Here is an 18,645-nt window from a genome sequence, read left to right as displayed (position 1 = left end):
TAACATAGCTTACATTATATGCATCTATTGCTGACTATAAAAATAGGCCAGATCAAAGTTTTTTTCCACAGTGCATGCTTGAACTTCATAATATAGGTCAAACCAATTCCACATCAGCAGCTTAGCTCAAAAAAAAATGTCCTTCATTATGTTAACAAAAACAGTGGTTTACATGTGCATATATGCCAAATTCATTAGGCAGGTAATGAAGCATTTGCACAAATGTAATTACATACAGCAATTCTGACAGTTCATAACACTGCATTAATAATCACTACAATTAGTTCTGATGATGGAAGCAATTTACAACACGTCACATGTATAAATAATGGTGCATTTCCTGCATGTGTCATTATTATGTATTAAGGATGCCACCTTGTTTTGACTTTCTCATTAACGTTCCCCAAGTGGCAGTTAAGAGTATATGAGTGGTTTCATTTCTAAGCTCCAGTATACTTTACAGTCATATGATTTAAATACTTGGTTAATGATTTGCAACACTTATAAAAATTCTAAAGTCTGAATAATAGTAGTGATTATTCTGCATTTAATGGGGTGAATAGTAAGTAGCTCTCCAAATACCACCTTTTTCAACAACTTAGGCTACGTCTACACTATGAGATAGATTTGATTTTATTTATATTGATTTTCTCAGTCTGGAATTTATAAGTTTGATTTTGACCATCCTCACTTCACACTGTGCTCCCCACAAAGTCGAGTCATTGCTACCACACACACGTTGGCTAACATCGACTGTTGCAGTACTGCATTGTGGGAAGCTATCCCACAGTTCTCTCATTCCCATAGCATTCTGGGTATGCTCACTGGTCTTGATGTCATCTTCTCCCATTGCATTTTCATCATTCCCCTCCTGACCCCTGGAAATTAATGCAGAAATTAGAATTTTTGGTTTCCCCAGACATTACATTGCCAACACGGGTGCGGCGACTGTATTCTCAACTGGACGTACACTAAGTATTCCACCTCCCATCATTGCAGAAATGTGATCCCTGAAAATAATGCAGGGGCCCAGAATGTTTGTTGCATTGAGAAGAATGTAGGAAGAAAGAATCCCTATACACTGTATTGGTGCTGGGGAGAGACTTAACGCAGGGTCCTGGGCTGCTTTTTAAAGTTAAAAGAAAGAGGACAGAAAAATGCAGGAAATGAAGAATTTTTGGTTCCCCCCTCCCCCTCCCAGTGTCAGCAAGCCCCACTATGGGTGAAGTGGGCGGCCAGTTGAAGTGTTCCTTCCCCAGTGGCAGGAAGCCCCAGGTATGGGACAGTGGGATCAGTGGTTGAGCTGTTCCTTTCCTGGGGGCAACAGCAAGCCCTTTAGCCATCAGGGGAGACTTTTCATTGATGGCAGTGAGACCTGGGATGGGTGAAAGGGGAGGTCAGTAATTGGGGGCCAGTTGAGGTGTCTTTCCCCATGGCAGCAAAGCCCCCCAGTATCTTAACCTCTGGGGAAACTTCCCCACGGTGGCACCAGAGTCTCCAGTATCTTAACCGCTGTAGGAGACTTCCCCATGGCGGCAGCAAAGCCCAAACTATCTTTCCCACCCTGGGATCCCTAAACACATGACTGGCAGCATTGCCAGCACCGAACAGCAAGCACATCCTTTGGTTGGGTTGGGTTGGGGGCTACCCACATGATGTGCCTAAGCGGAGAAAGACCCAGACTGTGTGGTGCCAGTGGGAGAGGGAAGGGGGCTCCCACACACATGTAAACTGCTGAGAAGAAGTTTCTTGGCATGATATGCAAGCATGACCCCCAGCCCAGCCTTGTTGATATGTGGTGCAGTGTATCGGGCTGGTGCCAGGCAGCGCAGAGAAAAATAGGAAGCGTACAGACAGAACCGTGAACACCCTGCAGGGGCTATTTAAATGGGTAGATGTACACACACCACTAACAGCATACAAATTAAGAAGCCATTTCTCAGGCTGTCATACTAACATGAACCCACAGCTAAAGGCTCGCTGCTCCTGCGTAGAAATTCAGGCTCCTCCTGTTACTGGAGAGCAGTGGCCAGAGCAGAGCGCTGAGAGGGGCATTATGGGTTACATATGGGACACCTCTGGAGGCTAATAAATTCGCTTTTATGATGTGGCACTTCCACAATCGCACTTAACGAACTTTGGAATTCAAGCTTGATGCTATACCCGTCAGGTAACTGCGACTTTGTAATCTTGAGATTACTGCACCCAAAATCGAGCTAATGGTCTTTACAGTGAAGACAGTCATGTGGTAAATCAAGCTAACTGAATTAAATTTGGTTTTATCTCATAGTGTAGATGCAGCCTTTAGACATGTCAGAAGTGAGCAGATGGTTTTAAAAATACATGAAATGTTCTCTTTAATGATGTGTTTTCCTGTTCATCCCAATATGTAGTCATTACATGTATTTGTTCTTGTTTTCCTTTCATTATTTTGACTGATGCTTTTTGCATATAGGATATTAATTGAATTGTCGTCTTTTGATATTCGGTGTCACATTTGAAATAATTGCTTAATTTTATAGTGATGATTTAACTATGATTCTCATTTAGAAAATGACTCTCTAAAATCAGAATATTCTAATCCCTACTTTTCTTTACTAATAAATCTCCGCTCTTTAAGCTCTGTTCTCAAAATAACTACTCATAAGATTAATAAGTAGCTACTAGTAGCTGAAAGCACATACTGTCATGTGGGTATAATTTATAAAGGCATGTGTGTTTAAAAAAGAAATAGAAAGAGCCAAAACTGGCTGAGAATTTAAAAACTGGCTGGTAGCAGACCACGAATCTCAGCAATAATTGAACCTAATGATATTCCAAACAAAACAAGCTCTAACCCATGCTTGTTGTTGTTTCCATGATTCAACAGATATTGCTAGTTATATGAGTGGGGGTTGGATGCACAGGTGTGGCAGTTGGGCCATCTCTGTACCATCCTCCATAGATAATCAATTAAACTATTTTATGCAAATTACCTGTCAAGTAAGGATAGTGATTGGCTGAGTTACTTCTGATCTTATAGTTAGCAGCAGAAGTGCTACATTCCTACATCTGGTGAAAACACTCTATGCCAATGGGACAGAGCTCTCCTGCTGGTGTAATAGATTCACTTCTGCATGAAGCAGTCACTACGCTGGCAGGAAAAGCTCTCCCAAGATACCACTGTCCATACCAGCCCTTAGATTGGTGTAATTTACATTGCTTGGGAGTGGAGCAGCTTGTTCATGCTGCTGAGCAAAGTACATTACACTGAAGTAAGTGTCAGTGTAGACCTGACGTAGGACTCTTGGTGTGGCATAGGTGCCTGCCTTAGTGGAGCTGTTCACTGCCTGAATAGGATTTGTAAAGGCAAAATGATTGAGAACTCAAAAAACTCTGTTATAACTGACCACAACAACCAGGGATGATTCAACTTGGTGATGTTCTAAATTAAGAGATCTTAGCTATACCTGTAACTGCTTCCACTGTCTCACAGACTTGAGAGACATTTTAGGCTTTGGGAGGGCATGTAGTGTGACGTTCTTGGGATCTTCATCTCTAGACACTAGTAGTGGTGGGCCAGGGTTGGGGCCGGGGGGCTGGGGGGGTGACAGGAGAGAGAATTACTTAACCTTCCCTTTTGGTAGTCTTGCATGCAGTTAATAATATTTTGTTGGTGAGTAGGTTGCACCACATTGCATTGTAATCTTATGGTCATTTAAACATGTAGATACTAGAGCAGGGCCCAGAAAAATATGGCCTGTGGGCTGGATCCAGCCCAGCAAGTTGCTGGATCTGACCTGCAGGAGCCTCAGCTGGCAACCCTGCTCCCCCGACTGCCCCAAATAAGCACAAAGAGAAGCCAGCTGTGGGGCTCTTTGAACACTGCAGAACTGGGGAACAGGGGAGAGGGTTCTCATGCTGCTCCCACTCCCAGCAAAATCTTGCAGCTCTGATTGACTGGTTCCTGGCCAGTAGGAACTGCCTGTTTGCAGGACGGGCAGCATATGAAGTACCCATTCCCCCTGCTTGCAGCAGTCAGTTCAGAACAGCGCACATGGTCCCTTCAGCTGCTCTGAACACATGTAGGGGCATGGAAGGCAGGGACCCTGGCTAAGGAACCCACTGGATTGCTGTCTGGGAGCAGCCCAGGTAAGTGGCTCCCAGCCACAGCCTGTTTCTGGTGCACCAGCTCCTCCCTTTCCCAAACCTCTGCACTGCTACCCTGTGTAACCCAAACCCTCTGCAGCCCTGCTTCTGCACCCATATGCCTTCCCAGACCCTGAACCAACTCTTTTTTACCTTTCCTCAAGGTCACAGCCTCTTCCCAGACCTTGCACCCCCATCTTCTATCCCCAGACACAACCCAAGTCCCTGCCCCAGGTTACAACCCAACGCCTGGCACCCCTCCTGCATTCCTGTCTTGCATTCCTCCTCCATGTCACAACTCCCTCCCATGCCCTGAACCCCCTCTTCCAGTTCAGAATCCTCTCCTACACTCATACTCCCCTCTGGATCATATATCTCCTCCTGCACCCAGTCCCCTGCTCCAGATCAGAACCCCCTCCTTCATCCAAACTCCTTCCCAAATCCCACATGCCCTACTGCACCCCAGTCTCCTACCCCAAGCTCCCTTCTGCATCCAGCATCCATCCCAGACCCTGCACCTCTTCCATTAACATTGTAGAAGAGTGTGGCCCTTGGCCATTTACCAAATTCTTGGAATGGCCGCCATCAAAAATTATTGTCCACCCCTGTAATAGAAGGAAAAGAAAGGCATCAAAGGGCCAAAAAAGGGTGTAAAAACAGAGTCAAATCCTACTTGTCTTGCCCAATTGGGATTACAGTACGTTGTTTTAGTAAGATGAGCAGAAATTGACCCATGTTGAAGACTAGGAGGCAGATTCTCAGATTGGATAAACTGTCACAGCTTTATTGAAGTACTTGAACACTTAACTTTCTTGTAGTTGTTAGCTGACACAACCCAATCCATATCCTTGTGGGTGAAATTCCTTACACCCACACAAAACCAAAGCAAGTGGAATTCAGAATAGTTGTGGAGGCAAGATCAACCCATGGCTCAGGTTCAGGGCTCCTGTTCTACCTAGTCCTTCACCTACCACAATTGTTTTTCAAGTACACTCATCTCTCTCTATACAAGCACAATTAGTTCCCAAATTTCTGCCCGTAGGCGAAAACTCATAAGAGCCACACTAAATTCCCATTAAAATACATGTAAAAGTCTCCAATTTGTTCCAAGAGTTTGTAACTTGACATAGACCAGTTGAGTTCAGGTACTTTTCTGATGTATTTGAATAGTTTGGCACCAGAAATAGAAAGTAGCATATGTATGTAGAGCAGGGATTTCCAACCTATGGGTCGGGACCCAAACAGGGGTCCCATTAGATTTGTTAAAGGTCACCAGCTGTGCAGTTTCCACCTGTATGTGCTGTTAAAGAAGCCATTTGCAGTTTCTTAATACTGGTGCCTCAGGAAGATATCTAGCAATAGCAATAACTGCTGGAGATGGCAGCTATCTCTGTCACTAGGGATAGCAATTACCTTATGCCTAGGTGCTGAAACCTTAACACTGGAGTTAACTGCTGGGAGCAGGAGGATTGAGAGCCACCCAGCCTAGCAGTCCTGGTGAAGAGGCTGTGGGAGGAGGAGGAGCGTCTGAGGCTAGGGCCATTGAGGGATACAGAGGGAGTCTAAAACTGCAGGAAGTTTGGGGCTGCAGAGAGAGTCTAATGCTGGGGGCAATTTGGGGCTGCTGGGGGAAGGAGGCTAAGGCTGGAGGAGGTTTGGGGATGCTTGGAGGGTTTAAGGCTGGAGGCAGCTTGGGACCATGGGGGGCAGTTAAAACCTGGCCGAGAGTGAGGTCTGCAGGGCAGGCAGGGGGTATAATACAGTAAACCCTGGATAGTAACCGAGAGCCATGCTAGTCTATATACTATCAAAACAAAAAAAGACATCCAGTAGCACTTTTAAGACTAACAAATTAATTTTTTGGTGATGAACTTTCGTGGGACAGACCCACTTCTTCAGATCATAGCCATACCAGAACAGACTCAATATTTAAGACACAGAGAACCAAAAATAGTAATCAAGGTTGACAAGTCATGTTCCTCAACTGACACCATATATGCCATCGTGTGCCAACAATGCCCACATGCTTTGTATATTGGAGAGACTTCAAACTCTTAGAGAAAGAATTAATGGGCATAAAACAGACATAAAAACACTCCTGATTCACAAACCTGTCAGCCAGCACTTTAATGGAGTGGGCCATTCTGTTAATGACCTGAAAGTCTGTGTTTTACTGAAGAGGAACCTTCACAGCAGTTTGGAAAGAGAGACTGCTGAACTCTCTTTTATATTCAAATTCAATACATTAACACGTGGTTTGAACCAGGATGGCAATTTCCTAGCTCATTATAGAGGCTCTTTTACATACTTTGCTATATCTAATTCTTGACTCCCCCTCCCTTTTCTGCCACTCTGCTCTCTGATTTGCTCACCTTGATGATATTTTTCTGTTTTGTCAGCCTTGATTACTATTTTAGGTTCTCTGTGCCTTAAATATTGAGTCTGTTCTGGTATGGCTATGATCTGAAGAAGTGGGTCTGTCCCACAAACGTTCATCACTTAATAAATTATTTTGTTAGTCTTTAAAGTGCTACTGGACTGCTTTTTTGTTTTGATAGTAAACCTTGGAGTTACCCCTGCATAACTCAAATTTTTCTACCAGGGGAGTGGAGCCAGGGCTGGTCAGGTTTCTGGGTCCCCGAATGCAGGAGATGGGAGCCAGGGGCAGTCTGGTTCCAGTCTCCCCATGGCTTGCAGGGCTGGGAAACTGATCAGCTCATGGCTGGTCAGTTTCACGTTCCTGCCATTGCAGTGGAGAGAACCAGGCTAAGAGCCTTCTCCCTCTCTTCCCCAAGCCAAAGGGTTGTCAGACAGCTGCATGTCTGAGGGAAGGGAGGGAGAAATCTCCAGCTACAGGTCTCCCCGCCGCAAGCCAGGGACCCCATGGCTGGAGTTGACCCAGATGCAGAGCTGTGGGTCTCCCCACTCCCCCCCAGCCAGGACACCACTCATATAAGTGGGGGGAAGTTCACTCCTTTAGTAAATAAAGGTAGGTATATAAGTTCCTCGTATTAGCAAGTACTCATTAAACAAAGGATGAGTGTATATGGGATAGAACAGTGACCTGTTCTTTAGGGCTGTTACATCCTTTCATTAGGTGGCCGCATTTACCAGTGTATATGAGATCCTTCCTGCAACATACAGTTGTGTAGGCACCCATGGCTAGCTGCTCAGTTGATAAATTCCCCCACAGCATAGCCCCCGTGCAAGACTTGAGTAGTGTGGAGGGTGAATTTCTCTTTCCACAAAGACATCAGGCTAATGTTCCTACAAAGAATAATGATAATTGTGCAAACTTGTTATCCAAAAAGCTCTTGTATCCAAAACAGGGAACGTGTCCTTGAGGTCTTGTGATTACACTGAAATTTCCCTGTTAAATCAGAAGTCTTGATTATGTAAACATTGTCAATGTTCCCCGTGACGTGGCTAATTGAGGTTACACTGAATTAAAGTGGTGCTATACCCTTCTAAGACATGCACACATTAGAAAAAGGTTGTCTGCCACAAAGAGAAAAAACAATTTTTCCTTACCAACCAATATATTAAAATAAATACATAGTCGATCGAGAAATATATTAGTTGCATTTTTATAGCCAATAGGGAGAGAAACTTGTTTGCTGAATTGTAGGATTATTATTTTTATTCTGAATCAGAGGATCTTAATCTTCTTAGTGATATGCTGTTACATCTTTCCTGAGACAGTACATAGTATAATTTATTACATTCTGTTGTCATCTTCTCTCTTTCATTCTGTTCTAACCAGTTTAAAAAGAAGGTGCAATAAGACTTTCACTTATTCGTATTCAAATAAACTTGTGGCAAACAAGCTGGAATAGCTGCAGCTATTTTACTTGTTCTGTTCTGTCACATCATGCAACATACAAAGCCTATAATTAAGTTTTTACTTGAACTGTTAGGAGGAAAATACTGCCCCCAAGGGTGTAAAGGTTTCTGCCTGGAAAGGCTTCATGACAAACTGGCATATTTTGCAAACCAAGGATAGCAAAGAGAGGCTTTGAATCTTGCTAAGCCCACAGAAGAGAGAGACAGTGGTCTGTTGAGTAAAAGATGTTATCATCATAGATCAGAAGCTAAAGGTATATGGCACTATGACCATCATCACAATGAATGTAACCCCTCAAGTGATTTGGAAATGCTGGCATAAATGTTAATTCAGTTTGTACTGAAATTCCTGAATGCATCCCAAATTCAAATAATACAGCTTTTCACTTAATATTTTCTAGAGAGGAGTTATAAAAAATGCAATCAGATGTAAGTTTTGTTTCCCTACTTCACATAGACACAGTATATAGGTTTCCTCCAGTTGCTCATAAGTTCTGTTTTCAAAGGTCTCTATAGGGAAAAACATATATTCATCAGCATGTCATGTTCTCTTACCTCTTGCCACGTTTTCAAAATGTACTGTGCCCCTTAAAAGATTTTTATCAGGAACATGATAAAAATCATGACTTACTGCTCAATTTATATGATTTGTACAATTAGTGATTTTTAGCTGCAATCCTGAAATTTTTAATCAGAGATTTACATATAGATACTTATAAATGGAATTTTAAAAAATTTTGTTGCAGTATGATTATTTTCTAAATACCAAATAATGAGAACATCTAATGTTTGCAACTTCTCAGGAAAGTGTTTTCATTTTCTCTTTTGTTCTGATGAAGCATTTTTCATGCATTATTATTCTGTGTGTGACTTTGGCTTGTCCTTTGGAAAGCTGTCTCGTTGTTTGTTTAATTATGCATTCCATTATCTTGGGTAGGTTCCATGGGAAGATCTGTGTTATCTCTTTGGTGAGATTATGTATGGTGGACATATCACTGATGACTGGGACCGCAAGCTCTGTCATACGTATTTAGAGGAATTCATGAGCCCAGCTATGGTAATTTTTATATATACCTAAACAGCTGTAAATTTTAAATATTACAAGAAAATAAAATATTTTGTCTTTAGCGTTAATACATTAAACTTCATGATGACTGTTCCTTGAATGATCTGCTTTGCTAAGAGCTGAAGCAGCCCTACCCCATCCATACAAAATCTTTTATATCTGTATTGAAATAGATGATCCGATTTATAACAAGTGCAGTACTTCATCACAGACAAAAATGTCTTGTCTTCAAGGCTATTGTTACTTGGTATATTCCTTACTGAAGTGTTTTGCAAATATTCTTAGTTTAGTAATATATTATCTAGGGTATAGAATGGCCAACTAAACTGCATTGTGAACAGTGTATTTAGGTAGTGGGTTTTGCTATTAAAACTTAACCCCTCTCTGATGCACTCATGGTCTGAGAACTCTTGGTGGGGCTAGAAAAGCTTCACAGTTGAAAGATAGCTCACTGATCACACCACAGAGTTACGCACGTACCAGGCGTTACTTTCTTTTCTCATCATTGAAAAGCTTCAGAGCAGAGTGGCTTTCCCTTCCTTTCCCTGTGTTTTCAGAAAATGAGAAGCAGTAATAGACACCATCTTCCTTTCTGCCATTCCTATGGAATTTCTGATTCTGAGCTGAAGCTAGAGCAAGCCACCACGTGATGTATGTAGCATGGTGTATATTAATCTTAGAACTCTGAAGTTGGACAGGCTCACCCGTTCAAAGTGCAGAATTTTACAAATTTGCTTCCAAATCCACAGCTTGTGCCTAATAAGCAGAGTTCATTGTTTCAGTGTTGTGACAGGACATAAAGCATGAAAAATCCTGGATTTGCCTAATTTTCTTCCTAGACATCCATTGACTGTTTGGTATTACTTTACTCTAAATTTGTCCGGCTGCTTCTCTTAAGTTTATTTAACATATTAAATTAGTGAAGTGACTATTCTGAAAAAGTGGTGAACATTTTTTTTAAATGGCCTTTGCAATTATATTTTGCCTTGTCCAAACAGTTTATGTGGTGTGTGTGTGTGAGGGGATGGGGGAAATTAACATGTAAGCCTGCAGAAGATCATTTCTGGAGCTTGGATAATTTAGGGGAAATGGACTTTTCCCCCTTGCCACTTGCAGTTGAAGTCTGTCTTGAAGGTTCTAAGTGAAATGAGTGTGCTTCTGTCTCCTCAGTTCCTAATGAGCAGGTTTTTATATGTCAAAAAGCTGCACTCAGATTAGCACAATTGGAAAGCAGTGTTCAGAAGAAGAGACCGGAATAAGTTACCATGGAGATGGAAGGATAAACACTACTGTACTTCTGACCTCTACAGAGGCAGATTTCTCCAAATGACAGCTGAGGTCATGGGGTCAGCATGGGAAACTCATTCTACTATTCCTGCTCTGTGTCTAGTCTGTAGATAAGTAAAGAATTACAGTTTCCAACCTAGGCAGTCCATTAACCTTCACAAGCCTGAACTTTCATTCAAATAATTGTACAATAAATATAGGTGGTGAAACCTGAGGAGAATCATTGGTATTTGTATGCCCTTTGGAAAGTTTAGGTACCCAACCCTAAGTACAGATCCACTGACGTTTGAAATAATGAGATGATACATTTTCAAGCTTTTGCTATAATAGGAGAATGTCATTCCCCCAAATTATCAGAGGAAACAAGAACTCATTTATTGTCTGGCAGCCAAAGAAATACAAACAAATATGGAAACAAATACATTTAATCAGTGGTGGTGTCTTTTTATATTTAGCTGGAAAAATGACTTGTCTTTATGTATTGGTGCTCATGGTGAATTCATTAGCTGTAAATTTAATCAATAAGGCTGGCTGGGATGAATTTTTTTTTCAGATTTTGCCCTTCTGTTTTATGTTGTATTTGGGATGTGGACAAAGACAAAGAAGCAATGGGTTCCCATTATAAACTTACTGGAAAACTTAGGGCTACTTTAAAATGGTACCGTGAGGAGATCATTGTAAGTGAAGTCTGTGTAATAGGATTCACAGTAAACAGCTTCCTGTAAAACCAAAATAACCTCTGTTTGTAACACATCAAGCCATCTGTGGCTTGATCTTGAAACAAACAAACAAAAAACAAAAAAAACCCACCAACACTGCAGACTGCAATGAGACCATTCTGACTGGTGCTGAATTCAAAGGACCTTCTGAACCCACTGAAGTCCTTGCGGTTCAGAAGTGTGTGTGAAGGAAAGCAAAGAGCTAATGCAATTTTTTGCATATATCACAGCTTTTATTTTACCTATATTTTTGCTGCTAGGTAGGCCAGACTATGGACTGCACATCACACCAGTGCAATGGCTGCATATTCAATTATAGATCTGTTTTATGACTGATTCTTATTTTTAAGCTCTAAAGGGGTTAAGACCTGCCTATGTCAGAGACTATCTCTGCAGCTTTCCTTGGCAACTGTGCTGTATGGAGATACTGCAGCTGGTGGAATCCAGGTTCAATCTAGCAACAAAGAGGAGGACTTTTTCAGCACTGAAACACATCAACATTGAACACCCAGTTAAGGCCAAACCATGACACTTTCAGGCTGCATCTACACTACGAGATAAATTCAAATTTAAGACAGTTAACAAGTGATTGTCTTCTCTGTAAATACCATTAGCTCAATTTAGGGAGCACTAATATCAATATAATATCGATATCATAATATCGTCAGAACTGGATTGGTGTAGCATCAAGTTCAAATTTAAAATCTTGAATCAAGGCCCAGTGTGGAAGCACCACGTCTTCAAATCAAATTTCTTAGCCTCCAGAAGTGTCCCGTATGTATCCCACAAAGTTATGCGGCTACCCGCCAAGTATGGCTGCTTCCTTCTCTACTGCTGTCCATCCAGGTGTGCAGGAAGAAGTTCACAGGAAGCCTACAAGTTTTTGATTGAATTTGAATTTGAATAGATCAACACCCAGGCGTGCAAACATAAATGGTGCCAACTATGAAAAAATTATTTTACGCATCGCTTTGCACTGCATCAGTAGCAATCACATTGTTACCCATCTCCTATAATCATGAGCATTCAGGGTAGTGATCTGCGTAGCTGTTCTCAGGGTCGCAAGAGAGCTCCAGCATGGACCCATCAGGGGATTCTGGATCTTCTTGCATTCTGGGGAGATGAATCAATGGTGAGGAGACTTTGGGTGGCCAAGAGAAATGTGGACCTCTATGATCACATGTTATGCGAGATGACCACAAGAGGTTACTCATGGGACTCTATGCAATACCTGTTGAAGGTGAAAGAGCTCTGGCAGGTCTATCACAAGGTCTGGGAAGCCAATCAGTGGTCAGGGCAGCTCCACGGACCTGCCACTATTATGAACCCCTGCACATGCTTATTGGGGCTGTCCCCACCCTGGAGTCCAGTACTCATTATGACACTTTTGGAGGCCCTGATCTGGAGTCAGGGGTGAACCAAGAGGTGCTGGGGGTCCAGGAGGAAGAGGCCAATGGAGAGGAGGAAGTCGGCAATGAGCAGGGGCCCAAGGAAGTTATTCCCAACAACCCAGATCTCTTTGCCCTAAATGTAGAGCCGATCCCCTTTACACCGGTCCCCGAGCCCTCGGGACTAAGCTATTCTGGTGAGTATATTTTTCTGAATGCTAGAAATCGGTTGCAGATGGGTATAGCTATAGGGTTGTGTATGGGTACAGGTTTTCTAGCTTTGGTTCTGAGCCACTCAGAACAGCATGTTAATGTTTCTTGGGATGGAGCACTTCTCCGTTTCAGAGATCTCCTCGAAGGCCTCATCCAGGCACTCTTGTATTTTTTTACAAGGTACTTGGGCAGGCCTGATTTGTTGCAGCTTCCACGGTAGTGCACCTTGCCATGGCAGGCAACCAGATAGCGATCTGGTGTCATCGCACCACACAGCAATCTGGCAAATTTTCCAGTCTTGTGGTCACACAGGATGAGCAGCTCTTCTTTGTCGATATCTATTAGTAAGGAGGGTGATGTCTTCTTTGACAACTTAAAGAAGCACGGGAATTTGGATCATATTTTTTCCCATGCTTCCTGCCTTTTTACATTTCCCTGGAGCACATTGCCGCTCTTTGTGGCTGGCGGGTGCTCCTTTCCCCCTCACCCCACGCGGGTTGCTGGCTCTCCAGGCCTTCTCCCCTCACATGTCCCTTACCCCTGGCATTTCTTTTCACTTCACAGGGATCCCTCCCCACCCAGCTGCCCGCATGGCTGGAATCAGACCCTTCCCCCTCGCCATGTGGCTGTCTGGATCTGCTGATCCTGCTACCATAAACCATCATGTTCAGCACAGATGGGTTTGCCCTCCTTTAAATGGCCTTTGGTGAGTGACCAAACAGAGGTCCTGTACTCCATGCTGCAGCTGCAGAGGGACTCCCAAAGGCGGACTCCACTGACTGCTGCCCAAAGACACCTGAAGACAGGTCGCCATGGTCCCCGAACACAGGAAGGGAGAGCCTGCCACTGCCTGCCCAATGGGCTACTGGAAAAAGTTAGTCCACCACCCTTGACAAGGCTTCTTTTCCCTGCTGCTTAAACCTGTCTTCCTACAAAATAAATGTATTCTTTTGAGCTTGGTGTGATTTTATTTTATTTTATTTTATTTTATTTTGTGGCATGCATGAGTGGTAGGGTACACAAATCATTGCAGGGAACTGGGCATGGTGCTTGGCGGGTGGAGGGCTGATAGTATAGGTGCCTGCCACTAAGCCAAGAGCCGCAGAGGACCGGCGGCAGGTGGAGGGCTGAAAGCACGGGTGCTCACCACTAAGCCAAGTTCTGCAAAGGACTGATGGCAGATGGAACTGGACGAGGGGTGGGTGAGTGGAGGGCAGAAAGCACAGGTGCCCACCGCTAAGCCAAGGTCCACAGAAGACTGGTAGCAGACAGTACTGGGTGGTGGGATGGTGGGTGGAGGGCTGAAAGCACAGGTGCCTGCCGCTAAACCAAGGTCCGCAGAGGATGGCGGCAGACGGAACTTGGGGGGGGGGAGTTGATGGCTGAAAGCACAGGTGCCCTTTTTTAGAAAAATAACCCTCCCTTGAAATCCATTCTACTTCCTGCAACTTAGCCCCTTACCACCAAGTAAAAGCATTATTTCAGTAAGACACGGTCTGAGCAGAAATCAGTTTGGGGAGTGGGGCTTGGCTGGTATTACAACAGAGAAATACACTGCTGTCAAGTGCTTGACAGATCATTCATGAAGCTATGTTTTAAAGCATCTTTTATTGCTGCTGCCTCTGCATGGTTATTGGTGAATGGCCGTGTAGGTGGCTGCAAGTAAGCCCTGCTGATGGCCTCAGCCTCAGAATTCCAGAGGGACAGGAAATTCTCTCACCTGGAGTCACCTATTGCGCAAAATAATGTACGCTATAAACATGGTGGGGACATGAGTTTCAGAAAGGTCCAAATGGGTCAAGAGGCATCTGAACCTTGCTTTTAAATGGCCAAAGGCACATTCCACCACCATTCTGCACCTGCTGAGTCTCTAACTGAAGTTTTTTTGCTGCAGTCCAGGGCTCCTGTGTAGGGCTTCATGAGGCAAGGGAGCAGAGGGTAAGCAGGGTCACCCAATATTACAATAGGCATTTCCACACTACCAATCTGGATTTTCCAGTTTGGGGAAAAAAGTCCCATCCATGAACTTTTGGTACAGTCCAGAATTTCTGGAGATGTGCGTATCCTGAACCCTCCTCAACCATCCCATGTTGATGTCAGTGAAAAGACATTTGTGGTCTAACAATACTTGCAAAACTGTGGAGAAGTACCACTTTTAGTTTATATACTCAGAGGCCAGGTGGTCTGGGGCCATGATGGGGATGTGCGTGCCATCTATTGCCCCACTGTAGTTAGGAAACCCCATGTCAGCAAAGCCATCCACTATGGCCTGTACATCTCCCAGGGTCACAGTCTTCCTGAGGAGACACCGACAGATTGCATGGGCCATCTGCATCACCAGGGACCCCTCTGTAGATCTGCCCACCCCAAATTGATTAGCTACTGACCAGATGTCGGGCATTGCAAACTTCTACAGTGTGATTGCCACGCACTTCTGAACCATTAAAGCTGGCCTCATCCTTGTATTGTTGCACCTCAGTGCAGGGGCCAGCACATCACAAAATTCCATAAAAGTGGAGGTGCACATGCTGGTCATCCCTGAACTCCAAAACTATGTGGTCACACCAGTGTGTGCAGGTTTCAGGAGTCCAAAACTGCCGTTCTAATGTCAGCAGTGCATGCATGGCAGCCAGTGTTTGTAAGTTCACGGACCACAGTTGAAAGATTTGCTCTTCAAAACTGACATCGTCATCATCATCATCATACTGAACCATCACTGCACTTGGTAATAGAAAGCAAAATTTCGCAACTCTCTGGGGTGTTGCTGCAGCAATGTATGCAATGACTTGAAACAATTTGAGATCCATGCATGTACTAGTGCTGTGCCATAGAAAATGCTGGAGAATATGGCACAATCTCCCATTCATTTTCGTTCGGTTACTGGGTGCTCTGAATTCTGGGACAGTGCTTTTCATTCTGGGATTCTGACATGAAACACCCACAAGCAACCAGGTCTAAGGCACTGTGAGATAGGTACGCACAATGCACTGCTCACACTGTCAAACTTGGATAAGGCAATGGGGATTCAGAAACTCGACATGGATAATGGTGGCTCAATTTTCCAGAAGGTTTGTAGACACTTAAATTCAAATTTAGTACATGTTGAATTTATCTCATAGTGTAAATGCAGCCTCAGTGTGCAATACAACACTCCTCTCTCTTTGCAGGACACTTGCCAGCTGAGAGGTGGAATAGAAAGTAAATATGTAAAGTAAATGCCTTCTTCTGCATTTCACCTCTTGGATATTAGGAGCTAGGTGGAATGAGGACAGATGCTGTTATGCACAGAAACCTGCCATGCTATAGTGGTTAAGCAGGGGTATGATGTAATTGCGGTCTGACTGGTTCAATGTGGCTCCTATCCATGTTATCCTTTTGCCATCACCACGCACAATGGTGTGGGGTTTTTTTTCCTCATGCACCTTGCAGTGTCTTGTCTTTCAGGCAGTAAATTTTTCAGATGGAGCATACATTTGCTATCTGTCTCTACTGCACCCTGACCTGTTGGCTAGGCTGTAGATGGTATCTCAGTGTACATTTTTAATGAAGATGATAAACCGCACAATCTTATGGCACTCCACTGGGACGAAGGAGATCTGGGTTATATATCTGCCTCTGCCACAAATTTCCTGTGTGACTGTGAGCAAGTCTCTCTAGCTGATTATCCCACCATTTTCCTGCCTTAGAACTCAGTAGTAATAATTTCTTGCCACTCAGGGCTGTATGAGGGATAAATTCATTGGTATTTGCTCTGATATTACAGGAGTGGGGCTGCAGGTCAGTATCTAAAATGCCCCTAATAACACGTCTGAAAGTGAAGGGTAGTACAGGCACGCTCCAGCCTATGGTGCTGGGAACTTTAGAAATGCGTGTGGTTAATAATTGTGATAGAACTGTATTCCTTTGTGATAGGACACTGTTGGCACAATGGAAAAAACTGAAGAATTCCAATAATATTGTTAATTCTCTTTTTGAAGCTTGAAGGAGAACTGGCATTGGCACCAGGTTTCCTAGCACCCCCAAATTTGGATTATGCTGGGTACCATAATTACATAGATGAAATGCTTCCAGCTGAAAGCCCAGTGTTATATGGACTCCATCCCAATGCGGAGATAGAATTCTTGACAGTGACATCGGATAATCTCTTCAAAACTCTTTTGGAACTGCAGCCCCGGAGTTTACTTGTAGAAGAATCAGGACAGTCTGCAGAAGAAAAGGTAAGTGTTGGGTTGTCTTAATCACATTTTCCATGGGAAAGCTTCTCCTAACACCAGAGAATACCATTAAAGAGGAGCATTTATCATGTCACATCATTTTGCTGAGAAGGATAACTTCTGAGAATGGGAAATTTATCCAGTTTACTAAAGTAAGTGCAACTATTATAAATAACAAGAGGTCAGATTTAAATTTGGTGTAACCCGGGATTGTATCAGGGATGAATTTGGACCCAGAAATAATATAAATGTTTAATGGAAACCACTGATGCCATTTTCCATTTGGGTTGAAGCTGGGGTGCCAGTGAGTAAATTTAGATTTATATGTGTTTTTAAAAAGAAAGCAATGAAATGCTGACTTGGAAAAATGTGTTATGGATGGTCTGAGTCTAGTGTTCTTCCCCTTCCCCGCCATTTTCTATAGATTGTCAGCTAAGAGCAGGTAACATTTTTACCTTGACATTTACTTCAGTTTTACTAATTGCCTGGTAGTGATGTGGTTGAGATCAGGCTTCAATTTTGAACTCTGAAATTGAGTTCCCATGTAATTCTGAGCAAATCACTTGGAGGTAGATTTTCTGTGGTGTCCAGCTTCCACTGAGTGCAGCCAAGGGAGGGAGTGTCAGGAAGCCACTTACCAACTCCTGATTTCTCTGCCCTGGCGTTAGTCCCCTAGGGCCTATGTGCCAGCTGGGGATTGCCAGAGCACAGTATAATTCACCCCATCCCTCTTGCCCAATGCAAGGTCTTGGAGCCAGAACACCTATGTCTAAGCTTTCTGGCAGCTCTTCTTTATAAGAGGGTATCCCTAGCAGGGGACTTGGAGGAGGGTTCTGCTCTCTTTGGGCCATCTAATAGAGCAGCTCTGGAAGGGAATATGCCTCTCACGCTTTCTGGGCCTCAGATCCCCCTCTGTACAATGTATATGTTTAATGAGATTGGTGTGTGTGTGTGGTGGGGAGGGAGAGGAAATAAACCCATAAATCCTTAACTGGCAGTCAGAAACTGCAGTGAAGGGAGTCCTCTAAGTTCCTAGACAGAGAAAGCTCTTTGTGGTGCTAAACATACTGGTAGACTATACAGTTCTCTTTAGCATCAGAACTAACCCAGATATTTTCATACAGCCAAAATTACTCTTGCTAATAATGGACCAGGGAAGTGGAACCTGTATTACCATACTCAAAATTTAAGTTCTGGAAGGAAAAAAGCAGAAAAAAACTCAGCCAAATTTGGATGGGATAGTTGATCTCTAAAAAAAGAGATAGTAGAATGAAAAATTGAAGATTTATTTGGTAATAAAAAACATCTCCCAGTTACCACTTAGCTTCTTGAATTCCTAACTAGCAAACTGGAGGTAATGAAAGCAACTTGACCATGATTGCTTTCTGGCGCACATTTTCATAATTAACTTAAAATCAGACACTCTGTTCTGTTACGGTAGCTTGTGTCATGTTTGTTCAGGTCATGACCATTGTTTAGGCACATACAAATTATAGGGGACATTTGTGAGAACTACATCATCTTGGATTTGTCCTTTCCTACATGACTTCCTTCCTGTGCTTCTTTCTTAAGGAAAAAGCTACAGGAGAAAATGTAGGTAGCAATCCCTTGGCTGCCCCACAGCTCTGTTTACAGTCCCATCTGAAAGTGGTGCATGGAGACTATGGCCAGAGCTGAATCAAGACAGTCTGGTGCCATAGACACACAACACAACTCTTGGCTCTGGTGCTGGTTGGGGCTCTCACTGCTGGGGAGCATACCATTCCAGAGAGGCAGGGGCAGCACCA

The 18,645-nt window shown here is 43.4% G+C and overlaps 1 protein-coding gene across 2 annotated transcripts in view; it reads left to right on the top strand.

Moving 5' to 3' along the window:
- Nucleotides 1-18,645, top strand: part of DNAH11 (dynein axonemal heavy chain 11) — a 327,231-nt gene that overhangs the window by 298,566 nt on the left and 10,020 nt on the right. For both annotated transcript variants that reach the window (XM_074984643.1, XM_074984642.1), the window contains 2 exons: nucleotides 8,909-9,028; nucleotides 16,622-16,861. In XM_074984643.1, the coding sequence (XP_074840744.1) occupies nucleotides 8,909-9,028; nucleotides 16,622-16,861 (360 nt within the window). The remainder of the gene's footprint in view (nucleotides 1-8,908; nucleotides 9,029-16,621; nucleotides 16,862-18,645) is intronic.

Source organism: Carettochelys insculpta, chromosome 2 (genome assembly GCF_033958435.1).
Source record: "Carettochelys insculpta isolate YL-2023 chromosome 2, ASM3395843v1, whole genome shotgun sequence".
Taxonomy (NCBI): domain Eukaryota; kingdom Metazoa; phylum Chordata; order Testudines; family Carettochelyidae; genus Carettochelys; species Carettochelys insculpta.
Note: the sequence above shows the minus strand (reverse complement) of the source record. Positions and strands in the feature narration are given on the sequence as shown.